The sequence below is a fragment of the Aquila chrysaetos genome, chromosome 6, assembly GCF_900496995.4.
Source record: "Aquila chrysaetos chrysaetos chromosome 6, bAquChr1.4, whole genome shotgun sequence".
In the NCBI taxonomy this organism is placed as follows: Eukaryota; Metazoa; Chordata; class Aves; order Accipitriformes; family Accipitridae; genus Aquila; species Aquila chrysaetos.
The window spans coordinates 41537422-41562533 of NC_044009.1; the positions used below are offsets into that span (position 1 = coordinate 41537422).

The 25112-nt window shown below is 41.4% G+C and overlaps 1 protein-coding gene across 1 annotated transcript in view; it reads right to left on the bottom strand.

Moving 5' to 3' along the window:
* ADCY5 (adenylate cyclase 5) overlaps window positions 1-25112 on the bottom strand; it is a 222045-nt gene that overhangs the window by 42897 nt on the left and 154036 nt on the right. Inside the window, exons 4-8 of the mRNA XM_030016802.1 lie at window positions 18325-18436; window positions 18025-18152; window positions 14243-14401; window positions 13098-13239; window positions 3617-3757 (exon numbers count right to left, since the gene is read on the bottom strand). Of these exons, the coding sequence (XP_029872662.1) occupies window positions 3617-3757; window positions 13098-13239; window positions 14243-14401; window positions 18025-18152; window positions 18325-18436 (682 nt within the window). The remainder of the gene's footprint in view (window positions 1-3616; window positions 3758-13097; window positions 13240-14242; window positions 14402-18024; window positions 18153-18324; window positions 18437-25112) is intronic.

The following is a 25112-nucleotide window of genomic DNA, read 5'->3' on the forward strand; positions in this document are numbered from 1 at the left end:
AGCTGATCCCATCCAGGCTTCTCTGCCTGCCCAGGGTGAGCGAGGCAGCCCTCCACCTGCTCCACGCCGGCAGCATCACCCTGTCCAACAACACGGGCTCCCAGCGCCAGGGCTCCAGCAGAGGCTGCCAGCTCAGAGCAAGGCTCCTTGCCCTCCTGTGCCACTTGTATCTGACCTTCCTCTGCTGCAAATTTTCCAGTTTTTTAGGGGCAGCCACTGACATGGCAGCCCAACTCAGCACAGTCCCCAGGACCGGCTTTCTCCGGGCAGTGGCTCCACCAGCTCATGGGGGTCAGCAATGGGCAACGTTGGTGTCTCCTGCTTGCTGCCTCCCCGGAGGCTCTGTACACCAAGAAAGGCCACCACTAAGCAATGGCAGGGGAAAAAGAAGGATTGGGGATGGTCTGGAAAGCAGACTGGTGCGTGACGGAGATGGAGGGGCTGTTGGGCAGGATGGGATGAGCCGGCACAGTTGCAATCCCAGCTGACTTGCGCCTCAGTTAGCTAGGGTAGGACTAGGAAAATACTCCAGTTTTCCAGGTCATTTTAGATTATTGCCACATGGACACGTGTAGGATATTTTGTCTTATTTATATGTGTGTGCAAGTGCCTGACTAAACTCCTGTGTGCCCAGGGGAACAACTTAGCTTAGGAGCATCATAGAAAGTCAGCTGGACCCAGCAGAGGTTAAGCTCCAAGCCACAATGTGGAGAAAAGCAGGGACCAAAGACCTCCCCATGCCACCGGCCAGGCTGCCCTCCCACACAAAGTTCACCAGCTGCACTGCCGATGTGCCCAGACATGGCAGCATGCTGAAATGCCACAACAAAAGAGGAGGGCTGGAAAAAAAGGAGTATATGGCTACCTTTGATACTAATCTGTCTCATCCAGGACTACTGCTAATATATCCTAAGAATAGAGACAGCTACCACAGCCAGTGTTCAAAGGAAAGAAAAATGGCCAAAATAATTCTCTTTTCTATTAAATATAACAGTTCCCTCCCAAAAATGCAATTCAGGAAACTTGAATGTTCTCTTTCGGGGAATTGTAAGTAGCACCACAAAAAAACTGCCTCTGTTTTTTCTGGAAATATGGTTGTCTTCATAACGCAAAATGTTCTAAGTTTGTGACAAAAAACTGTATCCTTTATAACCATCCATATTACTCCCTACACACAAATGTATTCATATCTACATAACAATATAATGTAACTCCACATCACTGCAACATTACCTGGCTCCTGCCTGAGGACTATCTCACAATTACCCTTATAAACACCTGTTTTGAAATTACAGGGCTAAGGAGTTCCAGGTTTTGAAGAGAAAGGCAATGTTGCACTGCCTACCTTCGGCATACTACTTTGACTAATCCAACTTTACATGTTTGTAGTTTCCCAAGAAAAAAGGTTACATATAATTACATGCAAGAGGTCTGGGGGAAAGGTGGGTAATGTGGAACAAAGAGCACAGTTTCAGCAGCTTTGAAAGCTGGTGTGGCTTACCAAGATCAATGACATGTCATCCCAGAGGAGCACTAAAAAAAGCCTTTGTAGTTCTGCCCCCGTTCTGTCTGTCTGTATTTTGTATTTCTAAGCAGGCAGTTTGCAGCCAGCGTGCACGTGTGTGCAGCCAGCGTGCACTGTGCATGCTTTTAAGCACACGCAGCACCCATGTAACACAATGTTAGAGATTACAGACAAATAAAGTACTGTGCAAAGCTGGGTGGTACAAAGAAATGCGTATTTAAATTAGAAGTTAACACAGAGGGAGTTGAGACAGGAGATAGAGATTGTTCCTATGATCTAATCAATAAAATGTCCATCTAGCAGATATTAAAATGTTCTCTAGGCCACGGAGAGCAGCATGTTTTCATTTTGACTAATGCACCTCAAACATAAAGCAGTGAGCAATACTGTAAATAACAGATTTTAAAAAATAGTCTCCAAGAACAACAGAAAGTCTAGCTGAAAATAATATATCTGAATCAGGTTTCAATTGGTTTTCAAGAAGTGTCCTGACGCATGCAACATCAGCCTCTCAAAAAAGAGCTTTATACAAGAGGCAGTACAGAAGCAGATTGAGTAGAAAAGATTTTCTGAGCTGCTGAATTTATAAAAAGGTAAATACCATTACAGGGAAAGGCTCAAGATAAGGAGGAAAAGAAAAAAAGAGAAGCTTTTCCTCCTACAAGTGAGGGGCAGTGAAGTTTTTAGGACTCAGCTTGATATTTCAATAAATAATTATGTTTTTCCAACTGAACAACCAGCTAGACATGGCAAACTGTAATTAACACCAAGAAGCATAATACCATTTGGCATGCTTACACCTTGTTTCTGAACAGGAGCCTGCAAGAACCTCTTAAAAGCTATTCAAAGAAACTCCTAATTATAATTATGTGCTAGTGTGATTAGGCTCTTCTAATAATGTCATGCCTATTGAGCACACCCTATTGAAAAGCCCACATAAAAAATGCACAGTTCCACTGATCTGTACGCTTATGTCAGAAGCCCTCATCTGGAGATCTGAGAAATGAAAGAAACATTACTATGGAGATTAAGAAATTTGGTTTAGCACTGTAAAATAATATTATGATTGAATAATATTAGCATCAACTATTAATAAATGTGCCAGCGTTTCCCATTAGAAGACACCATATGCAGTTGCTTTTATCTATGCCAAAATTTTTAAGCTGTGGGAGTGAACCTCATGTTAAAAAGTTCTTTGAATACTTTAAGGCTTTGGTGACCTGGAGCAGAACTTTGACTACAGGCAACAAGGTTGGCAACAAATATGCACTTTTGACTGTGCGTGAAAGGTCAAAACAGCATTAATAAGGTCATAGAGCAATCTGATTATCCATGCAATTATAGAGGTGCTAAATATTTTTATTATTACAAATAGCCATTATAATAGAAACCGTCTTTTCTTCATCTTTATTCCAGGAAACAAAGATACCATCTACAACTTTCTGTCAAATAAGCCATAAAAGTGCTCTCAGTTCAATTGCGTTGGTAACTAGCTCTTGTGCATTTTAATTTAGAAGGACTGAAAGGTATAAGCAAGAAACGAAGATGCCTGCTACCTTAGGCCAATTAATCCATGTACTTGAGAATGTATTCTCGAGAGTTATACATAGCTGCATGATTCCTAGGGACCCATGAGTATACATGGGCATGTAGCTTATAGAAGGTGAACAGCATCTGGCTGTTACAACGCAAGCAAGAAACCTTTGCAGGGGCTGAAGTCTGTAATGATCTAGTACAAAACGTATATTTCAGCTGCTGTTTGAATGCTTGGGTTACTGAGCAATGTTTGTAGATAATCACGTCTTCTCACACAGCCTGGATGAGTTTTCAGAACGTGGGACAAGTCAGACAAAAGAGCGTTCTTTGTGCCATTCAGCCTCCCTTCCCCTCTCAAACAACCTTGCGCCTCATCTCACAATCACTCACCTCCAAATGTACCAATTATTATTATTTCTGGAGTCAAAGTAGACTTTACCACCCCCAGTTGGAAAATGCCCTTGGGGCTGCAAAAACCTTCAGACAAACCAGGGAGGGATATATAATGCTGTATTAAGAAGAAAATGAATTAACGTCCATAAAGCAAGGCATTACCATTCTCTTCATCTCTTTGGAGACCTGGTGAGCTCCAAGGTGGTTATAAAAGGGCCGGTCAACACCCCAGTGTGGCGGGTTATGGCTGATGGAATTAGCGCGTTGACGGTTCATCTTGGCTATTGTGGCTTTCTCGTCTTTCTGAAATACAAATGAGAGAGAAATACAGAATAAATTTTGAAATGTTTATATGGCAGTCATTCTCCAAGCATCTCTCACTTCTGATCTCTCACTCTGGAAGCTGGCTTTGCACCTTGAACTTTATGAAGTGGCTGCTGATCAGGAGCAGTCCCAGTCCACCATTTCTTTTTCTTCCCATTTTTTAGAACACTTCCTCTAAGTGGTGCCCACCATTTTACACCTTTGCTTGTTTTGAATAACCACCATAACCTGTGTAAACACAGAGAGCACTCCAAAATGGAGACATCTATTTTATTTTTTAGTAAACTGAATCAAACTGAATAATTTTAGATAGGACATTGCAGTTGCAAGCTGAGATACTACATAGAGGGTCCTCAAAAAAAAAAAACTAGACTGGTGCATCTGCAAGAGAAATGACACACAGAGCAATCTGGTTGAAGAAGAGGAGCCTTGAAGCTCCTTGAAGCTATGGGAATAAAGGACACCTTTTTCTGTAGGTACAAGCAAATAATTTTCCACACTTGCAAGAGCATCTTTCCAGACATGCTAAGGAAAGCATGTAAATCTTGCAAACAACTTAACTGTGTATCTGTTAAGGGTAACGGTATTGCAGAGTGTGACAAAATCATTCTCCTCTACCCTAACGCTAGCTGCAAATTTTATCATTGACGCTAACTTTCCTGAAGTTCGGTCAAAGTCTTTGGTTTTGTTACTAGAGCTGGTTTTGAATCGTGGTTGTAATTGGAGCTTACTGCAAAATTTGCACAGGATCTGTCAGAAAGGCTTTATTCAAGCTCGATGCCAGTTACAAGAGCACAGAAGTGCAGCACGTAACTAGGCTAAACAAGAGGCTGGTTAGTTCCTTATTTTGGGTATATTCCCTAGCTAAAAAGACAGGCGGGTTTCCACGTGGAATGTGTTCTGTGGAAAGACAGGAGTTTATTGCACAAGATCAAACCCTTTAATCTTCTCTAGCAAGGACTGCACTGGAGACTCGCTCCATGAGGACTGTGCGATTTACCTGTACTGACTCAGAAGGCAGAGGGGTGGCAATGATTACATCTTTGCTTAAAAGAGACAAACTCTGGAAAGCTTGAAAATTTGGACAGTAGGGATAGCTACAACTTGGCTGTTTATTACTGAGATATTAAACTTTTTCAAGAGAAGTGCCGCTTCCATGAGATTACTGAAAAAATTAGACATCGTAGTTAATTTCAGATTTCAGAAAGTGTTCAGACAACTGAATAATTTAAAAAGAAAGCATCAGTTGTTTTAAACTCTAGAATTTTTGTTCAAGTGTTGTATGACAATACAGGTAGGTCCGCATCTTTTTTTTGCCTGGAGTCTGCTCTCCTTACCTGTTTATTTTGATTCCCCACTATTCATTCTAACTTGTACCTGTCAGAAGTTTGCAAAATACCTGGTGTTATTTCCATGGTAACCAGAGAGTTAAATGTCAAGTGTTATGCTGCCTTAAATTATTTTTTTAAAAGAAATTTTAAAAAGCCTGCTAAAATTCAGTGCTGGGGAAAGCTGCCTGATTGACAAGCATGGGAAATCATAATTTCTCTTCTTCCAAAGAAAAGACAGCTACAATGACAACATTTCCCATGAGACCACAAGCTCACCACGCAGGCACCAGACGTTCCCAGGAATGTAGTGCTGCAGGCTTCATGGCCACTAGCTGGGGACATGGGGCCACTTGCGACAGAAGCCCTGTGCCGGACACCCAACTGGCCCCATGACAGTAAGTAGCAGTGGTCATTGCAGCCCCAGGCTGCCAGCAAAGATCTTTTTCCACCCGGCCAGGATGACAAATGTAGGATCTCAAGGAAATTCAGTGGGAGCAAACCCAAGGGAGCTGTCAGCTCCCCAGGGTGTTTGCTGGGGAGAACCATACGTGCTCCCACATTGCACGCCCCCAGGACAGCAAGTGCCTCCCACGTCGCCTCTTCCTTGCATCAAACCCACCACTGTTTCATCTGCAAGAGCTGAAAACTCCATCACTTGGCACCAGCTGAATTTCACATGAGCAATCATGACAGAGCCACTGCATAACCTCCAGGAGAGCTGTGTTTTAAATGTTTCTAAAAATACATTAATGTGATGCAATGCTGATGTCCAGATTTGAGTTGGTTTGAGGTTTTGTTTTTTAAAAGTCACTGCTCTGTTTGGTCTCTGCCACCATTTGTAGCACTTTCTTGTGTTTTTTTCAGTTATGCAACCTTTTTCATAGTTATGCTGCTTTATTCTATGATGTGATGCCAGAAAACTGGTAGGAAATACAGTTTCATTATCTCCAAGCAAATATATATTGTTTTCAATAATAGAGGAGACATTGTCAATCCATTTTATTACAACTTAATGAAGGGTTTTCAACCAAAAGCAGTCAAAAAACCCAGATGCTGAAACTAGTCTCAGGACCTATAAAAGCAAAGCTATTTGGTTACATTACAAATGCCTTTACATCAATAGATGATAAAAGATACATATAGCAGGTCCCCCCCCCGAGTTAGTAAATTTGGTTAGAATTTGAGAAAAGCCTTTATGCCAAAAATCCAAGCAGACGTACTAACCCCTTTCAGCCAGTGAGTGATCCTTCTAACCTGCTGCTAGTGCTAGTGACTCTGAAGCATCACCTGATGAATTTGAAGGGAATAAAAGGGCTCATAGGTGTTCACTGACACATCTGGGTTGAGGTGAGGGTGGGACAAATGGGTAAATATATACTTCTGAGATCATTTCTAACCATGAGGTCAGGCACCATAAATTTTCCATGGCTACATGAACTCTGGCAGTATTTCCCCCCACCCCCTGTAGAAGGTTTCCACTGGATTGTGAACTATGTTTCAGCAATATTTTCAATCAGATTAAAACACATATATACAAGCATAGTGGATTTTTGGTTTCCCACATTACATACTGTGCTACTATATTATCTTGAACAACAGGACTTTGCTGTTAACATCAATATTTATTCAAAAACATTTTTTTTAAACCTGATATTTTAAAAAGTTGAGCTAATTTATTTTCTGAAAAATCACTTGTTCAGTAGGTGATGTATTTTCTGAAAAATCACTTGTTCAGTAGGTGATGATAATAACAAACTCTAAAAATGAAGAATCAGAAGGATCACAGCTCCTCTGTGGAAATTTATGAGGATCCCTCCTCTGTTTCTTCCTGGCTAAGTGACAGCATGAGGACAACTTGCACACAGGGCTACCTAAGGCATAACAAGACTGGAAAGAAAACTAAAGAAAAGGAAGTGATGATACCTTTCAGTCTTACTCATTACAGGTACTACCAACAACAGGAGCAGGTGCAAAAGTTTCTGACAGCAATGAGTTTTTCAGGTTTAAAGTGGCTAAACTCCAGAAAGCTGTTGTGGGAACTTTTCAAATCTTGACTCACAGAGAGACTGTAAATCTTATTCCCAGAGGTTTTATTGTGTTCCCACCACCAGTTCCCACACACTGAGCTACAGTAACGCTATAGCAAAACTGCAGAAATAGCTGGGATTTTCTTATACTTATCAATTGCATCAAGAATGCCTGCTACCTCTTTAGTGTGTGATAGGATTTTCCAACATATTGATCACTATCAGTGCAACAAAGCAATGAAATCTGAGCATGGATCAGCCATTTCAGATTCAGCTACGTATTATTCTTTAAATTGTCTTGAAGTCCTATTGACATGTGAATGATATTTCTTGCAGTGCTACATGCTCCAAACCACTGCCTTCATAAATCTACATGAGTGGAACCCTGCCGAGCTGTGACTAAATTTGTTAAATTGAGGAATCATCACATTAGATTGATTGTGGTTTAGGAGAGTCACATGCACAACTTTTAAAGGACCATTTTGTTTCTTCAGCTGGATGGAGTTCCAGGACACTATTTAGAAAAGAATGAAAATTGTTTTTCTAGGAGTTACAGCCAAAGTATTGTTGAACTGTTTTAAGGCCACCATCAACAATCCTTTCTGAAACTGTTGTGTACCTGCTATCGTTAAAGAAACACCCATGTTTACTGCAATTAAAAGACATTAGAAAAAAATAAACATTTTTCAGTCTGCCAACTTTGTGCACTCAGCACAGTGTGCTTAGTCAGCAGTATTCCTCATCTGTTGATAGTCACGTTTTGCTTCCACTTGTGTTCAAAGCAAAGCATTTCCCCAGACTCCTGACAAAGTTGAGGACAATAAAACTAGCTGTAAACCTAGTGTGCTGTTAAAATCCTATTCAGCTTAAGGTCTGTTTCCCACTCCTCCAAACATACTTTTCCACCCTTTTCACAGTAAAGCTTTTATCAGTGATTAGAAGTGATGATGAGAAGAGTATTTGTGATGGTTCTGCAAATAAGCGCAGCACCTGATCTCAAAGAAGAGCAGAAAGTTGCCAACAACCACCAAGTAACATGCTCCTGTACAAACTCCAGCAATTTGGGCGGCACAAGAACTGGGATTACTGGATATTACAATAATTAAACTGAGTACTGTGAGAATAGCAGGGATGTAATAGGATAGCAGTAATGACTGGGGCGGACATTTTGAATAAAATGCAGAAGGACAGATATAAAAGTTGTGGAGGTGGAGGTACAGAGCTGTGTGTTAGGAATGCTCCAGTCTTCAGGGTAAACTTAAAACCAAAAAAGTATAACAAGAATAAAACAAAACCACTCTGTGGAAGGCTAAAGACATTGTACTGAGTAATGCTGGGTAGTTCACTACAATGCCTCGGGATTAAGTTTGGGAATCAGTAAAGATCTGGGTAATAGTATTAGTAATTCTAGCTGATAATTTGCTGTTTATCTGGGAACACAGACTTTCAGATAAAGAATGAAGATGCAAAGCCAGTAATGGAGGAAAGGCAAAGATGTCCTTGAGGAATTCCTGTATTTCTTTCATGTTAAGGTAATAAGTCCATTAGAAACACATATCCAAATGAATGAAAAAAATACTGAATAAGGACAGAAGTCACCCTGTGTAAGTCACCCTGTGTAAGTCACCGTGTATTACACAAGGATAACAGAAACCGAAAAATCTACATGACTCTAGAACCGAAGGAACAGATTATTTCTCTTCAGAAAATCACTACAGCCACAGTAGAGGCAAAAGGGAAGAAGGATCATAAGCATAGGGTTATAAACGGAAAACATGACTAAGCTGGAAGCAAAACTTAAGTGTGATGTGTTGAAGTCCATCCCAGATCTGTGCAAAACTGCCAACTGCAATTTCAGTTCTGGTAACAGATACTTTTAATAACTATTTAGTCAGGGATCATGACACAGAACTTGCAGAGCAGCAAATGCTGGGCTTGGAGTAATAGCCTTGAGAGCATCCAAGTTTTTCTAGACAGAAAAAATACAGTAGCTCTTACTGGGCTTGTTTTTTCCATACAGCATTTGACAGAGTGCTGTGCTGGAGTGCTTAATGGCTAAGACAGATGGAGAATAGGAAGCTGGGCAAAGAGCTGGTTTCCAGTGAAATGGCAAGAGATGGTTTTGAAGGAGGAAGTATTAGGCTGGATGAAAGTTACTGGTAGAGTTACTCAATGATTAGTCTCAGGGAAGATTTTGGTTAATTTTTTTCTCATCACATTTGACACCAAGGGTAACAATGACAGACTTAGCTAATGAGAGAAGCAGAGGTAGTATCTGATAGATATGAAAAAAATGAGTATTAGCACCTAATGTTTGAGGACTGACATAGTAGAAATGGGACCCGAGAGATTCAAGTGTACAAAATGCATGATCATTCACTTAGAGATTACAGTCAGAAACTTCACTTAATTATCAGTAATCACATTAGTTCATCACAGAATAAATATCAGACACCAAGATAATGCAACTATGCAAAAGGCAAAGGTTTCCTTTGATGATCACAAAAATGAAGAGCTTACTGAGAGATCTTGTGCTTGTCTCTTCTTTATTGTGACAAGACATTAGAAAAGTTTATCTTAGGAGAAGAAAGGCTGAGAGGGAGAGGGGGGACACAATTTCTGTCTGACAGCAGACACCAGACAACCAGAGCAATCAGGCACCAGAGCAACCAGATTTTAGAGCAGCCCACTGTTAGCACTAATGGGAGCAAACAAACAACAGCAAAAGATTCAACAGACCTTTATGGTGGAGCCTGCAAATTTTATGACAAGAATTACTTTTTTATATATATATACTTATATATATGTATATGTGTGTGTATATATATATTTATAGGTTCACATTACAATTAAATGCATGGCACCCTTTGTATTTCACACAGTTAAGACTGTTTTGTATTTTAATCACCAAACCCCTAGCTTAAGGAATTGAAAGCAAACACAAGGAAAACAAATTTGGAACTTTGGATCTATGCTTTCAAAAAAATGCATGAAAACTTTTATCTAGGGGAACATACCACTGCAATAATAAAGTCACTTCTGCACTGCTCTGGGGTATCTGAGCACTGCCTTCTTCACAGGTAAGTGCTCACCCACAAGAGCAGCATCATCACAGGACAAGGCAAACAGAAATGTAAAAGTGGATCTGGAGGTAAAGATGAGGAGAGAGAAACCAAAACAGACTGGATTTTAAAACTGCAGTTTATTCTCCTTCAGTAGAAAGCAACTCTTCTGTGTACCAGATAGAAAACAAGGACTACATTTTCAGCTCTAGGGATGTTATTTAAAGACTGAGTGATCAGAATCTAGCTCTTCCCACCCTAAAACTCAACTAAATATATTTCAGTTAACAGCATCCTTAAGAAGAAAAAAACCTGTAATTTCAAAGAAGGAGATAGTCTGAGTTCCTGGAACAAAAATATTAGATAAATGTTCCTCCCATTTACTCTGTGCCAAAGAAATGGCATTAACATGATGAAAAAGTCAAATAAACAAAAAAAGACAGGAAATTCAAAGTTATGGCTCCCCATGGCAACAGTAAGCAGAAAGGGTATGGAACAGATGCTGTTACATTTTATACATTCATTGTAACTCCTGGTATTGTTGGGTTTTGATGACTCTGGGACTCATGGACTAGGTATCCAGATAATTCAAGCCTGCCTGTGTGAACTGAAGAATAGCTCAGGCAAGCAGTTACTTGGGTCAGCTATGCATCTGCTCTCAGGTCCATGCAAATCCTGTGCCTTGCGTGTGAGGACAGCAGGAACCCAGACACGACTCACAGGAACCCAGTACTAAGTTAGGTGAACATTTTATGGCCATTACTGGAACAGACTGAACTAAAAACCTGGCTAAATACATCACAAGAAGTCATTAAAATCAAGCAGAAATGGAAGAAAAAAGTGAAGTGCTAGAACTTTGCCTAGCATCAGGCAAAATATTCAAGACTGACTGAGCTGACTATGGGAGAAAACTTTTCTCACTTCTGATCCTCATATTATGTGAAAATGAGGTATTAAAGAGGGAGAGAACTTTAAACTATTCACAAAGGGATAGAAAATGGCTACGGGAGCAAGAAAGTTGCAGCAGTATGGGCAAACCAGGAGCCCCTCAAACGCTAAACGCTAATACCCATCATCTTGGGTAGCAGTTGCTTTATGTTTCAATTTAGCCCAATAATTACATAGGCTGTGCGCATGTCCCACTTCTTAGCTACTCTGGGATGCAGCACATTAGAGCAGCATTATAGTAGTGCCTAGAGACTTCAGCTGAGGGTTACACCATGTAACAGAGCTGCAATGAATACATATAAAGCAGTGAAAGAATGGGGAGAGGAGAATCCATTTTATTTTACCATAGAAAATCAAGGCACAAAGATGCAAGTTCCTCAAAATCTAAGTCTGGAATGGAATCCAAATCTCTCCTGAGTCTTTGTCCAGTCTCCTAGTCAAAAGACAGCCCTGCCTTCAAAAATGAAGTCAAGCCCCAAGTGATCTGTGATTTTGAGTTTTTCGTCTACACCAGCAAGGAGCAGAATCCTGATCTTAGGTCTTCCTCTTCTCCCCAGAGAAACCCTCAGTTCTCCACAAGAGCATACAGACAGCTTGGTGAGTGCACGATTTAAGAAGTCAATATAGCTTCTCCACCCCAAGAGATGGGGCCTGATCATAAGGGTATTTTGCTTTATGTTTGTAAATCTACCCAGCAAAGAAGCAGTGGTTTAGGTATACACATCAGCTGGCCCACTGACAGGCAGTGATGCTCAGGAAACAATAATCTTGAACTGCAAGCTCTAATCCTCTTTTGAAGATTGACAATTGTTAATGAGATTTATCTTATGAGCAGATAGAAACCAAAACAACAGCTTCTCTCTTCAGCAGATGATAAGGGCTCTTCTTGGAGATTTTTTACACAACATCCATTATGGAGATTTGAGGCTTCCATTCTCTCAGGAAATGAGGCAATGGTAACAAAGTATTTCTGTATAGGTGCTATAGTTATTCAAATCAACCATGCTATTGGAACATGTCACAAAAACTAATTCATTTAATCTCATAGTAGTCATATTTACAGCTGTGGAAAGGTTTAATTGATCTTAGATTCAGAAATGTTTGAAATTATTTTCAATTCAGGCTGATCTTTATATGCTTGCCCATACTGTGAATAGGAAAGTGGTGTCTACAGTGCAGAAATTACTTAGAGAAATATTACTGGCTAGGCTCAAATAGATGTTCAAAAAGGTCCTTTTCTAGTATTGCAGTCTGCCATTATTTAAAAGAATACAAGCGAGTGATAACATCAACCTATTTTCTGTTATTGGCAGTGTCACAAAAAGAAGATATATTGGCTGAAGTCCATTTGAGTTTGACTTGACTCAAGTTCAAGTCAGTAATGCCCTTATTTTGTGCAGCCTGACCCATGTCATAGCCGTAGGTATGATCTCATTCCACTGTCACAGTGATCATCCATCATTACAGTAGGCCAGATTTTCCCATCTTCAGAAACAGAGGCTGAAAAGTAATGGTAAGAACTGCTCTAATCTTTATGTTCACGGCAATATGGTGAGCAGGTGGACAAAAAGACCTCTGTCTGTAATCTGACAGAGAAGGGATCTTTGTGGTTTTAATCTATCTCTTTAAGAATTTGTACAAGTATCAAATTTAATTGAAAAAATACATATCTATATTAACAACATTCTTCAAAATGATTTTGAAAACAACTCAGGACAGTTTCTTTGATAGAACTAGAAAGTACTTGGTGCAGAAATCTTATGCAGAAGGTAGCTGCACTCCCTTCTACACATGCAAAAGTTCAGGAAGAGGAAAGAGAAACAAATTTTTGGCACTGAAGGTCATGTAATCAACTCACTCATCTATAAAGGCTCGTGTTCACTCTACTTTAGTGTGTTGGAGACCATCTAGTTATTAAAATTTTTTAATGCATTAGTTTCTTTGGTCTTACCCGTTTCTGGCTGCACCGTACAATCAAGAAAGTCTCAATACTGTGCTCTTTCAGATAAGCGTTGCGCTCCCCTCCAAAGCCCAGCTCCACCTCATAGTCTCCATTAAGATAGTTCAGGGTTGCTTTTGTTATGTGGATGCGCCTTGAATGAGACAAAAGACAAGCCAGTTTTGTAGGCTCTGAAAAGTTATCACCTAAAAATCCAGTTCATGTCAGTGACAGGTTCCATGTACTGGAACAAACAAGCAATAAAAACCAATTTATTTAGCCATGCCACTACTCTTACAGATGTAGTACAGGAGTTTCATCTGTTTTAAAGGAAGCAGGCCAGGAGGCATCTTCTTAAAGAGAGAGGTGTTCATGTTAAGCATCTTACACATCCATTTATAAGCACCTCCTTAGATATAAAGCACTCGTTCTTTTATTCACTTTGCTCTAACACACAGCAGATACATTTTTTTCGGCAAACACAGGCCCTTGACAAGGACGTGTCTACTCAGCAGACACATGTAATATATACTGTAGCATGTATCTTTTTTGTTGTATCACATTAATCACTGTGGTATAAGAGTGCCTTGTAGAGGTATCCTATCGAGTACCACAGTCTTGTGCTTTCTTCCAGTGCAGAGAAAAGATCGAAAGGCACACAGAAAAATTATCTCACGGAATGAACTTTGCAACAACTCAGTCTTCAGTTGGTCCATACAGCGGTGAAATAAGAACAGATTCTGCTCTCTCACAGGAATGTTTCAAAACAAAAGGCTGATCTGAAACAACGCTTCATACATTATCCATCGATAGCTGGGATGCTCTCCAGCAAACACTGTTAACTTATGGTCACATCTCTTTGTAACCGTGACCAGCTCTGCTAGTGTTTGCACAGGCTTGCTCATTTCTGCTGTATCTGTCAGCTTTGTTTCACAAAGAAGGAATTCAGTTCTTACCACAGAAGGATATGCCCATCTTGGGATTTTGTAGACTTTCTGTAACCAAAGACATGTAGACGTGGAACACTACAACCACAGTTCATTTTACAGACATACAGACTCTCTGAACCTCTGTCCCCCATTTCCCCGCGTCACCGTGACACGTCAGACACAAAACAACACACAGATTGACACGACAGCTTTGATGAAGCAACTTACCCAGCTTTGCCCCCTGCTTCCATGTGGTTGGCTAACGTAACGTCGTTGGACCACACATCAAACTGCCACTTCCTAAGGCCCAAGACCCCACAGTGAACTCTCCCGCTGTGGATTCCAACCCTCATGTTGACATTTACTCCCGTCACCTCCCGGACTAGTCTGAAAAGAGATGTGGGAAAAAAGGACATCACTAAGGACTGCATGGTTGTAGTCGGTGGCACAAACTTGCACCCAGAACACAAAAATCCATAATGACCCATAAATTATTCACGCATACACACGGTGCTGCTCAACACCAACAGGACAACAAAACAAAGCCAGACCAGCTGCACTGCTTTTGGATGGCCTGGCTGGCCAAGCAGAGTACTAATTAGAAAGGGGAGCCCTTGGAGTAAATCCATGTACTCTGAACTCATGCTCAAGTTGAGAACTCATGAAACAGAAATCTTTGGGGCAGTAAAAGGAATAAAGTGCTGGTCTCTGATTTCCATACCAAAGCTGGACATAACCTGCCAGCACTCAGCCTCATTAAGAGTAATAGCATGTTGCAAAGAGAAAAAGGAAATGATTTCAGAGATCTTAATTTGTCTGTACGGCACCAAGCATCAACTCTTCCACAGATGAAACATGATATGTGTGTGAAATACCCCACTGCAGTTGGAAAGCTTGAACAGGGCTTACAGCTGCAGTCAGAGCAGCAAAACCAGAGAACCACATCTATTGCAGTCACTCCAAACAGGCAGCTACAAATACTCAAGCTCTGATTTTAATAAGGTTTTGGATGTTCTGCTTACTTCCAAAATGACTGCTGGAATACTTTGTGGGTTTTGCCCTTTTAGGGCAAAAGTTAACTTCAAGAGCTGTTCACAAGGAAAATATATTTAGGAATGTGGGTAGGGAAAAGTCTTGATGAGGCCACCAGAACAACTCTGCTTCTCGTTACTGCTGTTCGCATCATTCCCAGAATGTCCATGTTTCACAGGTAAATTCACCTACATCACACAGCACAGTCCTTTCCTTTGAGCTGTTAATTCCTTGCAGCAAGAAGTTGTACTTCATACCTATCAGATTTCAACCTTTTTGGTTTTCAGGTTCATCTAGTCCTTTCTAGATAACATCCTCTGGACAGACAAGTCCTCCCAACTTCCTAACATCAACACAGATCTAATATTTACGCTTTAGTTATTAATGAAGATGAGTGATTAAAGATAAACCAATTCTGGACTCTAGTTCACTCCTCACAGTGTAATATGCCCCTTAAAAGACTGTTCAAGATGACTTCTTTTTGAAACAGCTCCTACCCTCTTACAGATCCTTTTTCCTTACAATCCCTATCTTACATTTCACTATCTACTTGCTGAAGTGACATTCATTATTTTTATTAACAAGCAGCAGAGATTCTCTGGCAGGGAAGGGAAGCTGCATATGGGTAAGTTGCCACAGGCTTACAAACTGAAAGAGCTCCAATCACAATACTTGGGAAAGCAATAGGAACTGGGGTAATGAAAATGCAGCTGCGGCCATAACCCTTGCAAGGACAACAGCAGCTGCAGTGTGGGTACAGCACATGCTGCATGAGTGCTACAAACCCTACTGCACCCACTGCCAAGCTATGTTACTGACACAAGACCAGGGAACTTCTCCCAGTAGAGTCGTTGAGCAGAAGGTGACTTTCTCCAGACTTTGCAGCAAACAAATGTGTTTGGCTATTCTTTATAGAAAAATGAAATATCCTTTGTTACCTTCCTTTTTTTTTTTTTTTTTAAGTTCATTTATACCAGCAGTACAGCAAATATAATGCTATCTTTCTGATCTGGGGTAACACTCCCTGCTGTTATTGTGCACAGATGAAATCAGCCTACAGGCAGGGCCCAGTGTTGGTGAACCCTGCAATCAAATGTTCAGTAGCTACTGGTTACCTTAATTGTGAAACCTCTTATCTTGATCCTTAGGGGAGGAGGGGGGCGGCGGGGGGGGGGGGGGGGAGCAGGTGTAGTGAGAACAGTCACCTTCCAGACTTATTAAGAGATAAGATTGTTAAATGCATTCATCATACATCAAGTGGGAAACAAGTTTTAAAGGCTGCTGAAGAGCTATTTATAAACAAACATTGAGTGCACTTCAGCTCCATGTTTATGTCAAGGTAAGGTGGGTTTCAGTTAATCAATGAAGTCTAAACATCCTGGTGTTACTCAGCCTTGTGGGGGATTACACAGCAACGTCAAGGTCTCTGGATTTCATCAGGCCAACTAGTGCAGAAAGTGAGACTTTTCTGGACAATGTACACAGTATCTTCTTTGTAGGGCTGGTGGCTAAGAATTGCTGCTTCTCGTGTTTGACAAGACACTCTGTCACCTGTCACTTAATTGTACTTCACGTGGAAGAAATAGCATCCTTTCAAGGGCTACTGAAAACTAGTTACTTGTAACTCCTTTTATTTGGGGTTTTGCATACAAACCCCAAAAGGAGACTGGTGCAAAGCAACGGAGTTTAAAACCAGGAAAGTAAAGGTAGGAAGTCCTGACAGTATACACTGTATACAAAGCAAAGGAATGCTGCTGTGTATTGCTCTTTGAATGGGGTCTCCTGGGTGAAAACACTGCTTTTCAAACTATGTATCTTTGTTATGAAAATGAGGCTGAGAAGTGTGGGTGTCTATTCATGTCCTTGCAGAAATTCAAATGGTAAGGATGCACGGTATCAAGCTCAGCAAATAGGTAGCTCTAGTTTTTATCAAGATGAAGTGGAAACTCCATCAATTTACTGAACGGAATGAGAGGAGAACTGCATAGAGATCTTCTACTTCTCTGTTGGTACCATGGATACTTTAGAAGATGCTTTCACAAAATAAAAAACTCAAAGAGAAGGGAAAAAGAAGCAGAGTCTCTGTGCACCAGGGATGGTGTAGGTACTAAGGTCAGCTCAGTTACCATCCAAAACTGACTAAACTTTGTGCTTAAACTTGCATACACTCAAGATGGCCAAATAAATCTTCCCTACCTGAGTTCTGAAAGAATTGGCCTGTGAAAACTCACGTCTGATGCAAACAATATTCAACATTGTCTGCAGTCCTCCAAGTAATATAACTAGATATGGGTCTCATATTTGTTAGTCTCTAAAGACAGGAGTGGTCTGGACAAACACAAGACTGCTAGTCTGATTACTAGGAGCAGGTAAAGCTTCAGAACAGATTTTAAAAGAAAAAAATAAAGATGGGGAAGTAAGTGGAAATAAAAGAGAAACCACCATGGATCTGTCCCAGTTTGTATCAGACCAACTTTATGGTTTTCTTCAATAATTAATTTAACTAAAGTAAGAAAGTCTTGAATCTGACCTTTTTGGCATAGGACACATGGAAAAGGATTAGTTAAACTAGACAAGACAGACCTTCGCAGAGGAATTGTAAGGTGAGTGAAAAGCTGGTTTAAAGACAGGAAAGTGAAGAGTGAATGAAAGTTATTATTAATCCTCTGATTTCACATTTATGTAATTCACTGGAATCCTCCTTTGGGAATGAGACTTCCAGTAATTACAGTAACCTTTGCCTTTCTCATCAGGAGATTGAGCTGTGATATCCACACGGCTGTAATGGACTCAAGTGTGTGTCTTTCTGCTGTCAAACCTTTACTGCATTTTGTTTTCTTGTTCCAGCTGGTCTCCCTTTTTGCTGGCATCAGTTCCCTGGCTTGGCTATCTTGCTACTAATGTAAGGACAACCTAACGGGAAAGAGAATCTACTTACTATTTGTTCTGAAATTCTCCATGGGGAATATGGTACTTACGAGATGGCCTCTATCATATCCATTCCCATTTCAACACAGCAGTGTGCATGGTCAGCTCTTGCTTCTGGCAACCCAGACACACAGTAATAGCAATCACCCAGGATCTTGATACGTAAACAGTGGTTCTCCTAAAAAAAATTAATAATAATAATAAAGAAGAGAGAAGTGTTCAGATTATATTCATGCTTGCAATAGCTTGCCTTTTAGGGCAGTGAATATTTACAGAAATCCAGTGAACCAGCACAGTATGTCATTCTTGCAACAGGAAAAAAAAAATCAGAATTATAATAGAAAACTTACAGCTGCTAGCTTATCAAATCTGGCAAAGAGCTCGTTCAGCGTCATGACCAGCTCCTGAGCAGTGCACTGGGAGGCCAGACTTGTGAAACCCTCTATGTCTGCAAAGAGGATGCTTGGGAAAAAAGAGAAAAAAAAATATGAAAGTGTCACAAAATTTGTTGCTGATATTTGTGTAAGTTCTGGGGTAGAAGTCTAGGGATGGGGAGGCATGTAGGGGTGTCCCAGCCTTATAGCAACAAGGAGATGAGCACCCCTAATGCCACCTTATGATACAGCCTCTATCACACGTAAAGCCCTGAGGGGCACAGCCTCATCCTCTCCAGAGATTAGAAAGGGTGAGAAAACCCCACAAGCCCTTCACGCCCCCACCCCTGCCCCATGTCCAGTATGCTAGGAGCTGGTGGTGGCATGATAATGCCATCAGTCATCGTTAACAAGGCACTCCTACACAATGACGAGATCGGTCCAGCTGTAAAATCAACACTTACCCATTTTGTTCACATTCCTCAACCTCTCAGCTCAATAACATCGCCTGTGTCTTAACTCCCCTGCAGAAAAACCACACTCCTCTGCCCGCTTCCCCTGCTGTCAAAGTGCAGCCACAAAATGAAGCCCTTCTCTAGTGAATAACCTTCACTTGCCTACCACAGCTTTCACCCCGGCTTTGGTGGTCTGCTTCCACGCACGCACCCTGCCCTGTACCGTGTGCCTGGCAGACACGTTCCTGCGACGTTATATATGCACAAAGCCAGGCGTGACGGCACCGTGTGCTGCCGGGGCAAAGGCTTGGGCGCAGCAGGGCTGGCTGGCCATGCCCTAACACACTGCGCTGTCCTGGTGAAGACTTACCATCGGGCTTTTATACTCTTCATTCTCTGGAGAAGGAAATCTACACTGGTTTACTCTACTCTACTCATCCCCCAGCTTCTCACTCGTTGCTTTTTTTTTTTTTTTTTTTTTTGCTCAGCTTCTAAAGAACTACAGAAATGAAACCTCCCATTTGTACCACACCTTCCAGCTGGCTTAGCCCCTGAAACACTATAAAAATATACACCTACAGCGCTCAGGAGCTCCTCTCGGTAAGGCTGCAAGCAGGCATCGCCCAACTTTCTGTCAAATGACAAGTGCAGCCCTTGCCAACTGAGGCAAACCTCTGCTATTGCAACAGGGATAGCGAATCGCTCCCATCCGCCCACGATGGACCGGGAAAGCCCTCTGAAAGCAGTATGGACTGTTTTGAAAGCATAATTCTTTGAATCACAAGTATTAATAATGATTCTTTGATTTCAATTAATCAATTTTAATGTTGTACTGCAAAGATTTTCTTTTTTTAAACTGGAAAAAGATTCTGTTTCATTGATAATTACAACATTGAAAATACTGATTTGCCATCAAACACAGCCATTATGCTAAATTTAAAACTATTCAGTAAAACAAGCACCAGACTGTCGATATAGATCTAAGATAACATGTATATATGCACACACATTTATATAAATATAAAATTAATGAGCTATACTTCTATATTGGAACATTTATCAAGTGGTTGATTTCTTCTTTGAAGTTAATTATTGCATCAAGCTGTACTTGAATAGGAAGAGCAATTAGAAGTGTAAATAACAAGCACTTTGGAATTGTTTCTTTTTTGTAAAATAAAACTGCAACATGTTTTAGACAAATTGCAGAGGCTATGTTTTCAGTTGGAATTCCCTGCAATGTCTTCAGACAGAAAGCAAAGACAACAAAAATATTTTCACAAGCATTTTTTGCAAAAATCCTGAAACACATTTCAATTCTGGCATGCTTTTCACGTCTTCCTTCTACATTTCAACTCCAATACAACATCAACCAAACATACTGCATTAAATATTTCCTTGTTAGTCAGACTGAAGCTAAAATATACAAGAAAAAAGCAAGAAAGGAATGCAGGGATGTCTGAATCAAAATACACTTTGCCATTTTTTTAAACGCTTGAGAAAATACACAAAAAATAAATCAAGATTTCACATATTTACAAATAAAAGTAAACCTCCCAAAGAAATATACTTGAAATCAACTGAAATCTTAGAGATGTCTGTATTGCTCATGAAGCAAATTAAGTATGTGTTAATATGTAATGTACAAATACGAAATGTCTCTAGTTCTTGTGGCAGTAATAAAATTTGTCTTGTTGCAAGCATGTTCCTCTTCCAGCATGGGGCAAATTGCAAATTCCTCACTTGTGGACACGTTCACGCTCTTTGCTCATGTGTGTGTTGCAAGAGCCATGTGTCGTAACAGGAGGAATAAAGAGTAATTGCTGCTCTGATGTTCAGATAGCAATGAGTATATCTGAAAGTACTACACAGGGATGCCCTGAGCCTTCTCCTCATGCCTGATTCAGAAAATTAGTACTAGCATAGTGTCCTAAGAAACATGGATAAATGACTGAAGGTTGCTCCCTCCATTCCCCATTACTATCATGCCAGATAAATGGATTAGACATTCCTAGAAGTTAAATCACAGCAGTATTTTCAACCAGGCAAATGAAGTAATCAGCAGAGCCCTATGCCTTTGCAAATTGAAACTACTTGATTACAACATTTTCTCAAACTTGTAACCTTCTATGGGTGACCAGCAAATTGCTCTTTGTTCAAATTCAGCAGATATCTATCTCCTTCACCTTGATCCTTGTCTTGCACTTCCAAGGACAGCACAGTTGCAGCTCCACATGCAGCGCTCTGGCTGAGTTCTAGAAAACTACAATTATAAGCACTACAAAAGGGTTTATTATGAGAATAAAAGCTGGAAAGGTTACATGATGGGAATCAGAAATGTATTCTGCACACAAGCCGGTAGCAATATTGGGAAGTTAATATTGATGCCCCTGTTAGGAAGCCAACATTTACGACATGAGATGCTTCTTGGAATGAGTGTTTTGTTTGAGGAAAGAGGGATGCATAAAACAATTTCAACAAAGGCAGTTTGATAATTTTTGAGAGGGAAGTCAATGGAAAAGAAGTTTGGTTTTATCTAAAGCAAGGGAATGAATTGCAAGTATTTTTTTAGATGCTTCAAGTCTCTTCTCACTCTTGAACATGCACATGATGCTCGGCAATAAGGGCAAGATCTTCACCCAGCACATGCCTTTTCCTCTTTATATGAAAACCTACCTAGAATTGGTTACATGTTAAGTCCTTTGCATGACCTAGTTTTTGCACGCTTTGTGATTAACATGAAGTTAGCTACCTGCACTGTCCATCCCCTCGCCTCTCTTGCATGTCAGCTAACCAAGTAACCTATGAACCTCTTGAAGCACCTGAGCATATTCCACTACAGGCTTGAGGCAGCTGCGTGACCTGCTCTGCAACCAAATAGCTACACCACTGAGCTATCAGAAGACACTGCCTGGGACATGTGGGCTGGAGGGAATGGAAAACCTCATCAGGGTATGGAAAGGACCACGTGGGAGACAGCAGAGGACAAAGCAGTAATCTGGGAAGTGAAGACAGAGAGGGGGAAGACACATTTGTGGCAGGAGACTGGAGAAAGAACAGCACATGACCGTCAGAGAAAACAGCCCTTGCAAACAGGAACCCAGCCTGAAGCCTCTCTGTCCTCTGCTCTCAACAGAGAGCTCTGAAAGCCACTAAATCACATTTTACTCCTCGCACCTCATCTGTTCTTTGCACACACTCCTGCTAGCAGTGCGGCTCCAGCAGCAGAGTCAGCAACCAGGTTTATTGCTCCCAACCCTGCTAATGACCCGTAAGGGAGGAATGGGAACCCATGTACGTGGTGCTGTGCCATGCCACTTCTGTTCCTTTTGTTATTAGCCCCAGTAACACTTAAATTCAGTCTTCTCCCTGTAAAATACCCAATAGCCCAGAAGCAACTAGGAAAAAAGTAGATTTCTCTTACAATAGCCATCAGGGAACAGCACATGGTCTTCATCCTGTGTTTAGTCAGAGCTTTTCTTTAAAAATGAAGCCCACTAAATCTCCTGACACACACAACGTGCATGCAGTGAGGTTGCAGGAGCATCTCCCAGTCCTGCCAGTGCATCTTATCCAGACTAGGAGCCTTAAACACACAGATTCCCCACTACCCTTAGGTCCTCACTCCACACTTCAGTCTTTCATGTCAGACTACCCTTAGCAATGAAAAGATTTTGTTAAAGGATGATGGTGATGGATGACTGTGATGAAGGGCACAACTCTAGCCAACTATTTGTCAGTCCTCGGAGGGCAAGGCATTTCCTTGCTGGTGGGAGCACAATGCCAGTAATAGGCCTTTCTTGTGCCAAAATGTGGGGTAAATGACAGTGGTCAACAAAAGGTCAAATGAAATAATTATTATAGCTATAAAATATCGTGAGTTAAGTAAGGCAGTGGTTTAGAAGTACTATTAGCTGAAGCTGACTGGAAAAGATTGACCACACAATCTGCAGCCTGGGCATCAGCAACTATTATCAGCCCTGGGTCCCAGTCCCTTCATCTGGAAGGCTACTGCTTTGTGGAAAAAAGTTTAGCATGTAATTAAAATGTTGTAATGGTTTCAGAGCTCTTGATATATTTTCCACTCCGTCACTGCCTTCAGATTTACCATCTGATTGGGTTTTGTCCAGCAGTAACCAGGGTATGACCTCAAAAAAGACAAAAACCTGGTTTATTTCTGGGAAAGACAGACAAGAAAAGGGGAGTTATCATTCATTTTATAAGTTTTTTTTTAAATTATTTCTGTTCAACTTTGGTTGAAAAGTACCACAAATTGTGTTATAGGGTAGAGGTGAATACTTTCCTAAGCTCCTATTTCAGCTGCTATTTCCAGCAAGGACTGGCTCAAGATTTCATAGCTGTACAAGGCAAGCTCAATTTTGTGCCTGTTGCCCTACGTGGCTCATGACGCTGACAGGGAAGAAAGATGATAAGGGCCTTGAGTAGCTTCCAGATCCTGCCACCCTCCCCTCTGCTTAGGGACCAGCCTGATACCTGCCAGCTCTCGCCCAAGCCCCAGGCAGGGGAGCAGGAAAGGCGGATACATGGACTGGAGCATCCCTGTGCTGCTGGCTCTTGCTGATTCCAAGAGCCCAGGGCTGATGGGCAGCACAGGGCAGGCTGGGCACACAGCTCTAGCTGCTGCTGCCACCAGGATACCAGCTTCTGCCTGAGCTTGGCCCTTACCAAAACCACCAGCACCACTGTGGACTGTGAGACCTCCATGAGCAGGATGTCTAGATGCTTTTTGCAGAGTGCTTCGCATAACTGCAAAGGCAGAGTGAGGTGAAACGGAGAGAGGAGCAGCTAAGATGCAGAGCCAAGAGGATAAAATTCCCAAAGTTCTGAGCTCAGCTTTCCCATTTTTTGGTCTGTAATGCATTCTCAGAATAGTTAAGATACACACAGACAGGCAGCTCAGGTACCAGCAGAAGCCTCAGTGCAACAACCCAGAGATAAGCAGTGTCAGCCTGCCCAGCTTGGGCTGCTTTCATAGCCTGTGCTCAGGTCCATCCCACTGCACCTTGGGTCCTACCACTGCAGGTCATTTAAAACTAGCTCCTGTAATTCAGGTGATCCTTGCTGTGACTGCACGGCTAATGTACCCTAAGGCAGAAGCATCACAGGATCTTTCAGATGGCAAAGGATAAGGTTCTTAGCAAGAGTGTGGGAAGGGGAGAGGTCTTGGCAGAAAGCAAAGAACCACCTAAGGAGTAGGAACAGCTTAGGACAAGGTGGGAAGCAGGAAACCCACATAAGACGTTTAAAAACCACACGCAACTACAGAGAATGATTTTGAAGTACAGCCTTAAATGTCTGAAGATAACAGAGTCATCAAAGGAGGGACAGGACACAGCCACGTTTCCCTGCAACTGCAGGATTATTCAAAATGCTAAATTAAATCATCAGTGCTTCTAACGTAAAAACTAAAAACCAGTAGTGTTCTATTTCAAGACATGTGCGTGCCATGCACGCCAGCCACAACATAAATCAGGCAAAGCAAGAAACACAAACCCTATCACCATCACAACGGTAATGCCAGTCATGAATATAAACACCATGTGTTACTGGAAACCAAACACCACAGCCACTGCATGGGAAACATAACAAAACCCCAGACTCGGTGAGCTTTAATGACTTATAAAAACAGCGAAGTGCATCTGACTGCATGTGAATCAAAGCCATGGTATTTTACTGCAATGAACGCCACCTACAAGAGAAGAAAAAGTTAATGTACCATAAAAAAATAATCATTGTTCACTAAATACAAGCATTCACAAGCAAAGGTGTAACAAGAGAAAGCCATTTGCTGTAGACACAGTCTGCCCTTGTCAGTGAATTCACTAGGCTAATGGGTGAGGACAGTGTCTCAGGGTGCTACTGTCATTTTACAACACCATCCACTGCTGTTGGTGTTGCATGTCATTAAGTCATGCTATGAAAAAGGAAGAAGAAAGAAGAAGGACGGGTTGGGATGAAGATGGTAAAACACTCACTTGAAGGGCTGGGTCGAGCCCCTAACTCCAAACTAGGCTTTCACAGAATCACAGAATGGTTCAGGTTGGAAAAGACCTCTGGAGGTCATCTTGTCCAACCCCCTGCTCAAGCAGGGCCACCTAGAGCTGGTTACCCAAGACCATGTTTAGATGTCTTTTGAGTATCTCCAAGGTGGGAGCATCTCTTGAGCAGTTCGGTAAATGAGTCAATTTTTGCACTTGGACATCTGTTTAAAAGCCAGTTCCCCGCCAGCACTGCAAGCCCAGAAGTTATTTTCCAGCTCCAGTGGCATAAACTGGTATTAAGTTCATCTAG